The following is a 15181-nucleotide window of genomic DNA, read 5'->3' on the forward strand; positions in this document are numbered from 1 at the left end:
GGCATTTTCTTTGGCTTTTCTTGTTTGGAGGTTGGGAATTACAAGTTGCGACCTCAGTTTGAATGCAGCACACACAGCATAATTCCAGTGACTCCAAGACCAATGGCTGCTGTCCAGGGTACTGAAATTACACCCTCAGCCCCACTTCAGCTCCCGTACACATGGCTGAAACTGGGGGAAAAGTAGTTCCCATGTCACAAATGGGAAGGGATGTTGCACTCTAACATCTCTTTCTTGCTCACCGATACACCCCCCCACACACACCTACACACACCTACACACACACACACACACACACACATATATATATATATATATATATATATATATGCTTTTGTATATGCTGAAACTACACCCTCAGCTCCACTTCAGTTCCTGAAACTGGCTGAAACTAGGGAAAAAAACAGTCCCCATGTCGCAAATAGCAAGTGAGTGGTAGATTACCTCTTACACTAGCTCTTACACCTCTACTCTGTGCACATTGCTCCTCTAGCACTCAATTAAAAAACTTTCATGGTAGCACTACTTGTATTGTTCTCTGCTTGATATATCGCTTTGCTTGTATTTCCTCGTTTGTAAGTCACTTTGGATAAAAGCGTCTCCTAAATGAACGAATGTAAACGTAATCATTTAACATCAATTCAATGTCATTTTATACATCATGGGATCACTTAATCATGATCCCATGATGTATACGTGGCTGTCCTTTGTTCACTTATAATGTACACATATCTGTTTTTCTGGGTCACAGTGTTTTTGTCCCTGCTTTTGTTTTTATGCAAGTTAACCTTAACCCTAAACCTGTCTGCACAATATAAAATCTCTTTGACTATACCCTGGGTCTCATTCTTCAGTCATCTTATGCCTGGTGAAACTGCTGTATTTTTGACCATCCAGAATGATTTACGACAGATGTTCCATTCTTTCGTACTTACTGATACATCAACTGAGGTCCAGCTCAGATTATCATTAAAATTACCATCACCAAATAGAGCCTCCACTGAAAATTAGTGACTTTTTATGCTTACCATATATATTATGAAAAATATTTCTTCTTAATCACATACAACAAAAACACACAAGTCCTGACCTGGCACACAGCATGTTCCAAGAAGATTAAACCCTTCTGTTTTTTCTATATTTCTCATTATGATAGGTAAGGATATTTTTCATTCTGAAATGGGAACGCATTAATTTATCACACTACCTTACAGGAGCTCACTGTAGAAAAGTCAACCTAGGTGCCATGACTAAGCAAAATGTAGTTTGTAGTCTGTAATAAAATGCACAAAATCTGTGTCAGTGTGGTATTGCGCAAAAATTTGCTGAGAGCATTAATGCATAAACATTAAATGACCTTTGCTATTTATGTATGCAGTAATATTATAATGTCTGCTTTCACCAAACAGCTTCTTTTTCAGCTTCACTGCAGTGCAACATTCATTGCTGTCCCTGACTTATTACCTATTATTATCTTACTTTAATAATCAGAAAGACAAGGCTTTAGGACTGCTCAAGGTGCAAGGAAATTGCTTTTTTGCCATCTGTCATAGAAGTGCAATCATTTTGTTTCCTTGAAAATTCTGAACATGTGCTTGAACAATCATTATTCATGCATGATTTGAATTAGATGTCACATTGTCCATAGATGAATATGGTAATATTTATGCATTTGCATATATTTTTACTCAAACATTGACTGAGATTTTCATTGTGTTCTATACACCTTTCCCTAACTTTCAACTTTACTGTGGGATAAGCAAATTCTAGACATTTATTGTTTGTAGTTGAAATGCATTAAAAAAAAAAAAAATTCAAATGAACATAGTTTATTGTAACATTGTAGAACCATACATTATAAAACTGATAACAGAAGGGAAGGTGAAAGTGAGAAACATGTTTGTCATTCATTGGCATACAAATAGTAATAAAAGTTCTAGGCACTAAAATTAGAAATGAAACAAAGATAATTATAAAATAAACAGAAAGGTACTAATAAATAAGGAAAGGTACAATTTAATAAAACTATATAGTTATATATAGTAACATTGTTATTCATGGCAACCACATCAATTAGGCTGCAAGTCTCCTTCTGACTTCATAATGTGTTATACTCAGTCTCTCTTTCCCTCTTCCACATATCTTACACCTTGACTTTATTTCAGCCTAATTGTTGTGCTACAATGTGATAACTGAAGTGTACAATAAACTTGTGTCTATGCACGTAAATGTAATAGATCCTACACCCTGCAATCAGATGGTGAGAGACTGAGGTATTGACTTTAAGTTAAGATTCACTCTCACAGATTTGGATCCACGCTGTTACTTAAATACATGTATAAACAGAGCTGTAGGTTTGCTTACTGATTTAAACAAATCTACAACAAATATGTTACGTATTATTCAAATCTATTCTCTAGTTCAGAATGTGTTAAACAATAGAATATGACTAGTTTTATCAATAGAATCCAGGAAGTAAGTGCAGTGTACATTGCTTGCACAGCTGATGAAGGACATTTGTCTGAAATGTCCTGTTTCACTGGAATCTTTGTGTACTATGCTTACATTTTTTACTATATCCACTAGTTTTATAGGTAGATATGTATCCTAATAGTGGTGTAGATATCTCACCTGGAGAGGTATTAGGATTGGATTGCTCTGAGGGTTGAAATTCTGTCAAACTGAATGCATTTGTAGATACCATATGTGACTGTTCAAAGTGCATTGTTTATGTTGGTTCTATATTATATATTCTGTATAATCTCTGTATAATGTTTATGATTGTAGGTAGTGTCAGTTACCTAACAAAAGCCTGACAAGTTTATTTTATTCAAAAATCACGATAGCTATCATGACAAATTTCCATATAAGACTCTTGTTTAATAATATTAACCGAAATGTATCATATTTACCAACTTAAATGCAACATTTCTACATAATGCACCAGTAAGCTGGTGTTGGATGTGAGTGTTTAGCTGAAAGCCGGATTGTGAGCCCCAGACAGCGGCGTTGGAGGTGGACGTTTCCCCTTCAGGAGCGTCAGAGAGAAGATGAAGAAGCACATGCTCATTACAGCCAGAATGATGATGCCAGATATGAGAGCACTCGTTACTGAGGTCATCTTGAATGGACCACTGTTTAGTGGAGCTGAAACACACACACACACACACACACACACACCACTTCTACGATTCTGCCGTTCCTTTCATGCAGACTCTTTCGTTATTAACTTTTATTTTGTTCACTTTATAAAAGACACTTCATATTTCTCATAGGTGCTTCTTAGAACCTCTCATTTACACAGAGAGTGAGTAAAACTAAGCTTATCCTTCATCAGTGCTGTATCTGAGTTAAAAGAGAGATTTAAAAAAAGAGCTTACCCAGCTGAGAGTTGTTGGTTGGAGTTTCATCTAGAGGAGGGAAAGAAAGGATTATATGAGGTGAGAGAAAAGCCATCACAGAGCCCTTTAGGCCTAATGAACATTAGCAATCTATAGTATCTATAGTATTGTCTTTGATGCCTTATTTATATATGCTATATAAAAAACTACTTTCCATAAAGACCCACTTTCTTTGCTCATTACATTTATCTGATTATCTGAATGTGTATAAAAAGGTGTGGTGAGGATTTCTTACCACTCCTAGTGATGATGGGTCCTGCAGTTATAACAGCATTCCCAGATACTGCATGAGACTCCGTACTCTCTGACACATCGCGTTTCTTACGCATTCCACAAATCTGTTTCAGAGCAAGATGTTAATTATTCATCCCTGCACACTTCCAGCTGACATTATATAATACTCTCTTTCATTTCAATTGACTGCAGTTGTTACATTTTAAGGTGATTAGCACATATTGTGCCGAACTAAAAAGTGTCACCGGCACAAGCATGGGACAGTCATCCGCGCGGCACAGCTTGGTCACGCAGTGAAGGAAGACAGTGGACATCTTCTGATTCTTGTGCTTGACGAAGCGGAACACCTCAAAAGAGAAACGACCCATCTGACTCTTTCCGTTTTCAAACACTGTCGTCTGTGGGTCCTTGTCACACCTTCCCCAGAGGACAAGAAGCAGGATACAAGATGTTCGGCTTCAGCTTACATAGACACAAAACCACAAGTACAAATGCTAACAAGCACACTACTGTTCATGAGATGACACATAAGTACACATAAGTACCCAACAAAAAGATCATATCGGAGCTTGTCATTAGGATTCCCAGATGGAGTGGTGTAACAGTAATCCATCAGCACATTCCACCTGTATAGGGTAGTAAGCATGAGATATATTCATTAACACACAAAACTCCATCTTACAGAAGTTAAAAAAAGAAAGACCTGGACATGGAAAGTGACTTTATTTTTAATGAAGAGGCCAATCTTCTCTTTTCAGAGCCAACTTCCCATTTCCAAGAAAAGCCAGTACTAAATCATTTCATATGATTGTCTTCTATTTTTATATGGCTCAGGTATGATAAGAATCAGAACAAAGGCTTAGACATTACACATGTGATATCCAGCTGGCACATACATTGTACCTGTGTACCTGTTATTTTACTCGGCTGAGACAAATGGAGGTTGAAAGGATGAAGGTAGAAAACAAGGTGAATTGATGAGCCCAAAGAAATGCTAGAAAAGATTAGGAAAAAAGGAAAAACAAGGGAGAATGTGAGATGCTATCTTATTGATGGAAAAGTAGAGAAGAAGGAAGAGAGAGAAGAAATCTATCCAAGGTAAAAGAGAATAGAAAAAAGACAACAGATAAAGAGGGGGGAGGAAGAGAGAATTTGAAAGTAATACCTGTAATTCGGTGTTGAAAACTATGCCAATAAGACTTTTGTTGAGAATATTTGAAAATTGTATTTTATTCTGTATTTTTATGAAGTCTGTTTAATTAACCTCCTGTCCAAGTTTGTGGCTTTGACGGCAGCAAACACACGAGTTTTCAGAGTGAGGCCTGCCATTGGGATGGCCAGATGCTGGATGTATGTGGAGTCCTACAGAGCAAAAAAAAAGTGGCTATTCCCATCCATGACTATTTACAAAGCACAAAATAAATTGCTTTTATGGGGCTACCACTTTTATTTAATTCCTTATTCTGAACCTTAGAGACAGTCTATTGTTTATTGTCTATAACATTTTAATAAAGCATATTCAGAAACAGATATTCTACACCAGGAGTCACCAATCTCCACAAAGAGCTGGCACGGCTACAGGTTTTCTTTCTACGCAAGCCGAAGCTACACCTGATTCCACTTCTTTCATCAATTGATCTTCATCTTTAAACAACTATTAGGTGTGGCTCCTATCTGGCTGGAATGAAAACCTGCAGCCACACCGACCCTTTGTGGATAAGGATAGTAACCCCCATTCTAAAGAAACTGCAAAGCTTCAGATCAACACGTTTTGTCAAAAAAAAAGAAAGAAAGAAAAGAAAAGGCAAACAAACAAACAAACTACAAAAAAACCCTATACCTATTTCCTCAAAGTTAAATCACAGCATGAGACAGAGTGGATGGAGCTACTTACATTGTACAGCAGTAAGTTCAGTGTGCTTACAAATGTACCATTGCTGTCCTTTACTGAAATTGCTGCAGCAGACCTTTAACAAAAAAAAATTGCCAGATTTATAATAGCCATAATGGGAACACCCAAAATAGAAATCATTATACTCCTGGTACTCCTGATAACTATTTCCTCTGACTGCCTTATAAAGCCTCTGCTTTACTTCACACAATCTTCTCTCTGCATGTGTAATTGTTTATCGTTTGTCTTGTCAAAATGTTAATCTTTAAAATCTGATAGTTTTACATAATCAGAGGCATCTCAAAAACCACACAAAAGACCTGAAACTGGCCCAAAAATTTCAGGAAAAGCATTATTATACCCAAGCTGGATAAGGATTTTTCTTCTTTTTCTCAGTCATTGAATGGGAAACAAGGTCACTGTGGTTTGCACACATTTCTGCAGTATCTGCAATATGCTTTTATATCATCACCTGGTACAGCCATTGTCCATTCCATAATCCTCCATAAAGGCTCTGTATATTGTAGATACACAGTCTGCTCTTATACTTTATGTTTGTTTACCTACCTTTGTGGAAACTCATTAAATTTAATTCAAATTATTTGCTATAAAACAAGATCATGGTAGCCACTGATTTAAAAAAGCCACCAAAAAATAAAATGGCACCAGTTAACATGCTTTTTCACCTGCAACCTTGCTGCAGAACTAGCCCCATTTGGCATATAAACTGCGACCTGAAGGATGGCCTCCAGGCAGATCAATGAAAAGAAAATACATCAAAAAAGTAAATAAATAATGAGGAGAGAGGGTGGATGGGGAGTATCTGCAGTGTTTAGAATTGACTCTGCACATAATTATCTAGGATTTGCTCAATGTTCATTTGTTCCTTATCATGCTGTGATCAAGGCATGGTGATGTCTAACTGGAAAGATACACAAAGTTAACCATTAGACATATTGACTTTTTTAAGCTGTCTGGATGCTTTAGAAAACTGATCCTCTGGGCCTTTTTTAGTTTAAAAATATATTGGCACCTATATGAAGGCTTGCCAGGACATTATAGGCCACAATGCTGTATCAGAATGTAGTACAAAGACTGTACGAGTAGTTGGTAAAAAGAAACACTTACGACGCCAGCTGCGTGTTGTTCACCAGGTACTCCAGTGGATAGCTGCAGCTGAACTTATAGAGCAGTCCAGGCAGGTAGCTGATGACAGTAGGAGGATCAGGCGTGTCAATGTACCCTGATATATTCCCAATCTGCACCAATGAAAGGTTCCCATATGCATTGGGCCCCTGAGCTGTGGACACCTGCAAACACACACACACACACACACACATCAGCAGCATGCCTTGCTAGCTGATGCTGTGTCCTGATAACATCAGCTTCCCACCTCCTCAGTGGAGCTTTTACACCACACAGCACTAATCTCTGAATCAGAGCTTTTATCAAACATGAGTGTTACTTATCACTTAACTGAGTGCAAAGCAAATCTTCTGGTGCAATGATGTAACCTCAACAGCATTTGTATGGATGCTTTGGTGTCTATTATAAGAACTATGAGACATTTTTGGCAATGTTTAGCAATATATCCAAGCATATTTATGCCTATATGTTCTGTATAGCTTTCATTTCAACCAAAGAACATACATATTTTTATGATTTTCAGTAGATAACCAAAAGCTAGTTGACTCTTACTGTGTTGGCAATGAGAATCAGTTCTGATAAGAACATTATATTCTGCTGTTTACACCATGAGTATTTCCATCAATGTTCTCTAAATCCTCACCCATGCTATCATTTTTGAGAAGCATGTTCAGATCTTGCACACTGACTAAACCTGATCAACACTCCCACACTCTTGCTTCAGTATATCACTATTAGGGAGCATGCACAAGGTTGCTTTTTCTAAGTCAGTAGTCAAAGGAGAGACTAGCAGATTTAGCAGATTCAGACTAGCAGATTCGTATTTGCTGCTGTTGCAAGACCAATGTCCTACCACTAGCAAGTTGCCGCAGGCCTCCAATGTGCTAAGGCTGATGCTGAACAACACCACTGTAGGGAAGGTGTTGTTGTTAATGAAGCCTCGGCAGTGGGCATCACCATGGCGCCCATTCAGGGCCAGGTCAGTGTCAGTGTAGCCAGAAAAAAGCACCGGGCAGAAATTAATCTTCAGAGTGATGGTTTGTACTCCACAGTACACGCTGATGTCCCGCTCAGCTACAGAAAAGAAAAAAAAAAACATGTTCGGTTAATTTCAGTGCAGGTTCATTTCAAGTGTAATTTATTTGTGGGTCAGTGGACTTCATAGAGCAAGATGCAATACATCCTTTAATTATAATATACTTGTGATTCACATATTCAATAACAAAGAGAAATGTTTATGAAAAATGTAACAGTCTGGTGAGCTCATATTTATTTCTTTGACATACTCACCAGGAAAACGGCTATGAAAGTTGGCATCACAGTTGTATCCATTGAACTGTGCATTAACTATTAATAATTTATATAACAGCAAAAGAATCAAACATATACGTTCCATGTCAGCACCTGAGAAAAACAACTTGTTAGCAATTCCTTTTAACTCTCAGAAAACAAAAGACAAGAACAACAAAAGAATATCTTTAACTCCCAAAAGGTATTTCATTATCTCATATTTGTATCAAATTGCGTTTCTGGATTTTGTGAAAAAATATACATGCCAAGAATTCTTATGTTCTCCCTTCAGTCAATCTACCTTATAATAAATAATGTTCATGGAATAAGTGAACCAAATCATTTTTACAGCATTCACAGTCTGTAACTGCATGAAATATGCAGGTATTAAAAGCAGCCTCGCTATTGCCTCATTATTGCAATGCTTAGTATTCTGTTAATTTAAAGAGATATAGTTTGTTTAAAAATATCAACCAGTTTGGTTTAAACCTTCATGGCGGTGCAAGTCCCCCCTGCACTCACCCGATTCCCTGGCAGCCGAGGAGTCAGCGGTACTCCATGTGCTCCCACCTGCTGCATGAAACTGACTGACCTCACAAGGGCCAGCATTGCTGCAAAACAAGCTCACACGTAGCTTTTACTTTTGCAAAAAAAAAAAAGATTAAACATAAGAGAAACTTTATTCGAACACATCCACAAAAAGGGCTGTCCAGGGAAACATGGGAAAGTCCATCAAAAAGTGAATGTGTTATACAAATCCTTTCATGGACCCAGAAATATGAGCGGGTTTTGAAGTTTCCCACTCATATCCTTTCTGCTTGATCTCTCTCTGCCGGGGTTCGCAAACGGGCCCCAGCATTGCATGAGGTCTGCGCGGGGGGAATTATCTTTTCATCGATTGAGTGGACCGCTGACTGAGATGGCCTTTTTGTGTGCCACTATGAGCCAACCCAAGTCCAGGATCGTCTGGCCACTTTGGAGGCTTTGTTTCAGGCTGCCTCAGTCAGCACTTCCCCAGCCACCTCACATGATGGCTGCCGAGGCCGTTATCCCACCTGTTTGTCCATGCCCTCCCACTCTCCCTATTCACCTTCTCCCAGTTCTGCACACCAGCTGAAGGCTTCATGCCAAGCAGACATATGTGCCCTACTCTATTTTAAAGGCCATTATGAAAATAGACCAGATAAAAGATAGATTCAGTGTCTCACATCATCCCTATTTTTAACTAACATATGCACTGCACTGCAAGATCCTCTTTTAAGACAAGGCTGCACTTGCTCCAGGTTTATTTTCCTCCTCTTTCTCTAATATTTTTGCTTAGCAGAATCACCTCTGTCTATAAGAGCACAAAGAAAACATTACTGTTCAATATTTCTTTACTTTTATTGCATTTCAGTTAAGTATGAGTGATGAAGCTTTCAGAGATTTGAACATGACTGCCTGAATGAGTTTATGAAGCAAAAGTAGACAAAAAGTGACTCAGTGACTAAATGAATTAATTAATAAAGGCTGAAAGGTAGAAAAGAAGGAAATTATAATCACATTTTACCTGGAAAATCAATTATATTATATGTTCTGTGAAGCTAGTTCTTGGGCTGAGCTCAAGCCTTAATATTTTCTTTCATAAATTGCAACAATGTGTGAAATATACAGATATCCAAAAGTTCACAGCATGTTATAGGCACTGGCCTCCTTAAATCCTTAATCCATCCCCATTTTAGCTTAGTCACGGAGGACAGATTAGGCTCTATTTCCCTCTGCTTGGACTTAGCTGGTCTTTTCTAGGAGATAACCATCTCCATTTATGCACCTCTAGCAAATGTCATCTTTCATTTTTCACACATTTATCGCACCTAACATTAGGCCACATGTATCATGCTATATGCTTGATGTGCTTTTTATCAGTGCAAAGCAATCATTTTCAACCATGCTATACTAAAGGGCAAGGCCTAGACTCTATTCTGGAGGTCCCCTCAATTTGCCAACCACAAAATACCTTGAGCAGAATTTACAACAAATTGAAAACAGTTTTTCCTGTTGATATTCTGAAATAAATGTATAGAAGTAAACAAAAATTGAAAACTAGATAAACAACAACAAAAATGCTTCTTTCAGGAGACTCGTCTACATCCACACCTACAAATAAGAAATAGGTGTTCATTATTACATAAATAAATTGAATTATTAATAAAGAATGCCTATCAATATTTATTCCTTTTTACACACAATCTCATAGCAAATACAATAACACTAACTAAGCATAAAATAGATGTTGCTAATACTGTATGTGTATATGTTTGCATTAATGTAAATGATTATTGGCTTGCCTCTTATGGTATATAAGCAAAGTTTATTGTTAAAGAAATAACCTGATTTATCAATAACATTCATATCAGATAGTAATGCTGGTTCCAAAGTATCTGTTCCCAGATGAATTTACATTTATGGCATTTTGGCAGACTCCCTTATCCAGAGCAACTTACATACTATATATCTCATTTATACAAATGAACATGTGAGGGTTGAGTCTTGCTCATGGGCCCAGGGGTGGCAGCTTGGAGGTGCTGAGATTTAAACTCATGACCCTCTGATTAGTGGTCCAACACCTTAAATACTGAGCTACCACTACCACTTTAACCTAGAAGAAAGCTGGAACTGCCAGCACTGATTCTACTGACTAATAATAATTATATTTATTAGGCCAATTTAATAGGAACACCTATAGGCTTGCTCATTGGAATCACAAATTGGAATAAAATTGCCTGGTATTTTTCCAATCTTCAGCTGTCCAGGTTTGGTGAGATTGTGCACACTGCAGCTTCAGATTCCTGTTCTTGGCTGACCGGATTGGAACCTGATGTAGTATTCTGCTGTTGTAGCCCATCTGCCAATGTTCGATGTGTTTCCCCTGGCTGTTTGAACAGCTGAGTCACTACTTGACTTCAGATGAAGACTAAAGACCTACCTCTTCACCAAGCACTTAAATTAGCACTTTGTTTTTTTGGAGTTTTTTTTTTAAATCCTTGTCTTGTTTTTTTTCATACGGTACTAACCTCCCTAATAGGGTTTTTAGACTGATGGTATTCTTAGTCCCTAACCTAGTGAATTAGCATGAGGATTATTTTTTTTTTTTGATAAAAGCCATCAAAGCACTTCATGCAAGTCATTCTGGATTCTTCTGTAAGTCGTTCTGCCAAATGCCATAAATTTAAATGTAAATTCTGTGATGCTTTTCTGCCCACATTAGTTGGAAACAGTGGTTATTTGAGTTACTGTAGCCTTCCTGTAAGCTTGAATCAGCCAGGAGGTCATTCTCTTCCAATACATATTGACAAGGGCCAAATTGTGATGGCTAGACGACTGGGTCAGAGCATCTCCAAAACGGCAGATCTTGTGTGATGTTCCTGGTATGCAGTGGTTATTACCTACCAAATGTGGTCCAAAGAAGGACAACCGGTGAACCGGTCATGAGCACCCAAGGCTCAGTGATGCGTGGGGGGGGGAGCGAAGGAACCTCTTAAAATAAAGCTGAAAGTCTACACTTCAATTACATCTTGATTGTTTTATTTCAAATCCATTGTGGTGGTGTATAAAGGCAAAAATCACAAAAACTCTGTCATTGTCCAAATACTTCCAGACCTGACTGTGTGTGTGTGTGTGTGTATACATATATATATATATATATATATATATATATACACATGCTGTCTGCAGAAATGTATCAGCAAATGGCAAGTAGGCACTTCTAAGAGCTAGGTGTATGCGACCAATAATGTAGGCGTTGGATCTCGTAATATTTAAAAGCTTCATAATGTAACCCACACTGCTAAAATCAAATATAGAAAGAGGTGAACTAGGCAGCATGAGGAGAGAGAGAGTTCTTCAGAGAGAAACACTGAATCTAATAACGCTGTGTTCTCAATTCTGCTCACAAAATAATTAAAAAACATATTGCACTGTTCAAGTAATGTGAAAAAAGATCATATGAATGCATTATTACTTGTTCTCAAGCTCAACCTTTTGAAGTCAATACTCAATCTAAAACATCTAGTTACTGAAAGCTTATTTAACCCCAGAAATGCTGAATAACATTAATCCAAATATTTCTCGTACCCTAATAAAATGTCAAGAGAATGCCATTATATTGTATTTGTAACCATGAGATTTGGAAGGAAATAATTAGCACAAGTTTTGAAATTGCTAAGGAAATTCATAAGCTATTTTTAGTCTCCAAGGATAGGTAAACAGGTTGCATAAAGACATATGTGGTGAAATGGACTGATTTCTAATCCCTTTTCCAAGATATGTTATTTGTAATGAGGTAACACTGTCTTGTTACCAGGGAAGCGGTGATGTTGCCTTTCTCTTTCTGGTTCCATGTGCCATAGTTTATTACCTTATCTATTCCTGGGTCTGTAGGCAGACCTACATGTAAAAATTAAAAGAACAACACTGGATGATTGTAGTGTACAATTAGTCATTTTCACATATTTTGTAAATCTCTTATGATATCACCTGATAGAAGATGCAGTACCAGTGAAATGAGAAAGAAAGAAGCACGTTTGCATGATACAATATAATCAGTTGTACTGTAATTAAAGTCCATTCGTGGGTATGTACATAATACTTGACTATTTAAAACTAACAGCTAAGATGCTGCAAAAAAAAAAGTATTTTTAAACTAAATGTGTATTGCTAAATTTGATACTGCATTATTTCCATATTTAACTGTAGGCAATTGAAAGCATTTGTGTGATATGTCAATTAAGCAGAGGTGCCCTAATTGTACTTGTCGCTTGAACTGTACTTGGGGCTACTTCCATTTTTTTTGTTGTGTGCAATCATGCTGAAACCTGTGGTTATGAGACCGCCAAAAGATGGGGAGGGCAGGCCAGTAAAGGTTTCTACCATTTTTTTTTTCTTTTTCTTTTCTTTTCTTTTTGTGTATAATTTAACAATGATAAAATACACCAAGGTTAATAAAGCTATTTTATTTTTTTTTAAATAGTAGAAAGAGGATGTTGGGCTTTAGTAACTTATTAATCATGGAAAACAGGGCTCTAGAGTTACCATAGACATCTTTAATCATTTCAGAACAGTAACACGATCTTAGCTTGACAGTATTATCCATTCTAATGTTGCACATAGAACTGTGCATGAACAATGCAACCTTTTTTATAATGCCCTTAAGGTCTGCAACCTTTTGGTTTACAAAGACAGACATCTTTTGTGGTTATGGAGATTATTTTGAACAGATCACATCATGTTGCTCAATAGAGGCAATCTGATCCAAAGGGCAAGGTTATATTTCTATACTATATAGTACAATTGATGAAGAAGCAAGACACAATACAGTAATGAATTAATACAGGCCATTTCTTAACATTTGGGGGCCCCCCACCCACAACCCAACCAATGATAGTAGTTATATGCAAGAATGAACAGAATGAACTTCATCTTGGATCAGGGGAAAACAGTTTAATAAACAATAAACAGAAATAACAATAAAACGATAAAAAGAAAAATAACTATTACAAATAATCAGCTTATTCTAGCACTAAAATACTTGTTAGCAGTTAACCTTAACTACTTTAAACATGACTGGAGGAAATTATTAGTTATAAAATAATTAAGTTGAATTTGTTCAGCTTAAAAAAAAAAAAAATTTCAGTTGGTTGTAATGCTGAAGACACCCCAAAATATTTCATTATAGACCCTGAAAAATGACCATTAAACCATTAGTCTGCTTAGCATGGTGAAAGTTTTTAAACTCAGGAAAATCATTTCTTTATTGCTTGTGATTGTCTGAGTTGTTAAAGTTCTGAAAAGAACTGTAGGCGACTGACGTTTCAACCACCTGAGCGGTGATTATATTTAATAGGCTAATGTTGGCATAGCTAGTAGCAATGAACTAGCAACTTAACATGTGGGAGCCTAACACTTCTTATTCTATATACTAGCTAGTTAGGCACTAAGGTTTTCCATTTTAAATACATCAACAAATGGAATCAAGAAAACAGACAAATTGACTAAATCCAATTCATTAGGATGAATTTCTTACCTATGTTTTGGGTTTTGGGGTTTCTCCCCTTCTGCTTTTTTCTTTTGGCATTTTTCCAGACCAGACAGATAGGAACCACTTCTTTATGATCTTCCAAAATTAGTTATGCCAGTTATCTAATTTAGTTGAGTAAACTGCGGTTTCTATTCTTTTACAACACAAAGAGGTGCCTGCGACTACCCGATACCAAAACCTTACCCTCAAACGATGTGCTTTTTTGCAAATCTATTTAAAGAATCATGGGGTCCTAAGCATGAGGCTTATACCACTTATAGCAAGAAACAGCCCTGGCAAAAGAGCTTGATTTTGTGTTAAAAGATAAATAAATTTGTCTTAAATAAGTATGTAGAAGTTTTAAAAATGTGTTCTTTTTGTTTTTTTGGAAAAGGTAACGAGTTGGACAAAATCAAAACTGAAACATGTACAGTACTATGCAAAAATCTTAGATACCTCATTTAAAAATAAATAAATAAATAAATAAATAAACAATAAAATAAAATAAAATAAAATAAAAATTTACTCTTAGATGTTTATTTTATGACTTCTGCATTATTGGGTCAGGGGAAAAAAAATTACATTTCCAAACATAATACTCCAAACAGTTAATAAGTTAATAACACAGTCTCTAAATAGAACATGACAGTTAAAATGGAAAATTAAAATGGAAAGACAAAATAACATTTTTCTCAATTTTTTTAATATGAATTGTCTAGCCAGGTTCTAAATACAGATTTAGATTGTGTTCATTATGACATTGTTAGTGAGGATATGTTTGATATATTGAGATTAAATGTAGAATGTAGAAAAGACTGAGAGACTGATAGAGGATAGAGACTGATAGAGAAAAGAGCTCTTTAAATGCCACATCACTGATAGTAGTCAGGACATTTCCCCCATGTCAGAATAAGTAAATGAAGACTTCATTCTAAACTTGGTTTAAGTTTACTACACTGGCAGATGTGAATAACAGTATTACAGCTCATACATCTTTTTCTTCATCCTAAATTTCATAATCTGAAGTTTATTTGCTTCTGTCACTACACTGTTAAAAACGTCATAGACTGTGCTCTGCTATTTCACTTTCTTTATATTCCAAAGGTTAACAAAAATCAAAAAATTCAATAAGGAAAGTAATCCATGGAAGTTATTATGGGCTGT

General features: G+C 36.5%; 1 protein-coding gene across 1 annotated transcript; it reads right to left on the reverse strand.

Moving 5' to 3' along the window:
• Positions 1-1831: 1831 nt before the first annotated feature.
• Positions 1832-8663, reverse strand: zpld1a (zona pellucida-like domain containing 1a). The gene is made up of 11 exons (XM_026941985.3): positions 8485-8663; positions 7963-8076; positions 7526-7746; positions 6655-6836; positions 5530-5602; positions 4900-4997; positions 4181-4261; positions 3881-4052; positions 3637-3739; positions 3381-3410; positions 1832-3147 (listed from the first exon to the last, which is right to left on the reverse strand). Exons 2-11 carry the CDS (start codon positions 8066-8068, stop codon positions 2972-2974), a joined length of 1242 nt encoding a protein of 413 aa, XP_026797786.1. The 5' UTR covers positions 8069-8076; positions 8485-8663; the 3' UTR covers positions 1832-2971.
• Between the last annotated feature and the right edge of the window lie 6518 nt (positions 8664-15181).

This window comes from Pangasianodon hypophthalmus, chromosome 17, assembly GCF_027358585.1.
Source record: "Pangasianodon hypophthalmus isolate fPanHyp1 chromosome 17, fPanHyp1.pri, whole genome shotgun sequence".
NCBI classification, from domain to species: Eukaryota; Metazoa; Chordata; class Actinopteri; order Siluriformes; family Pangasiidae; genus Pangasianodon; species Pangasianodon hypophthalmus.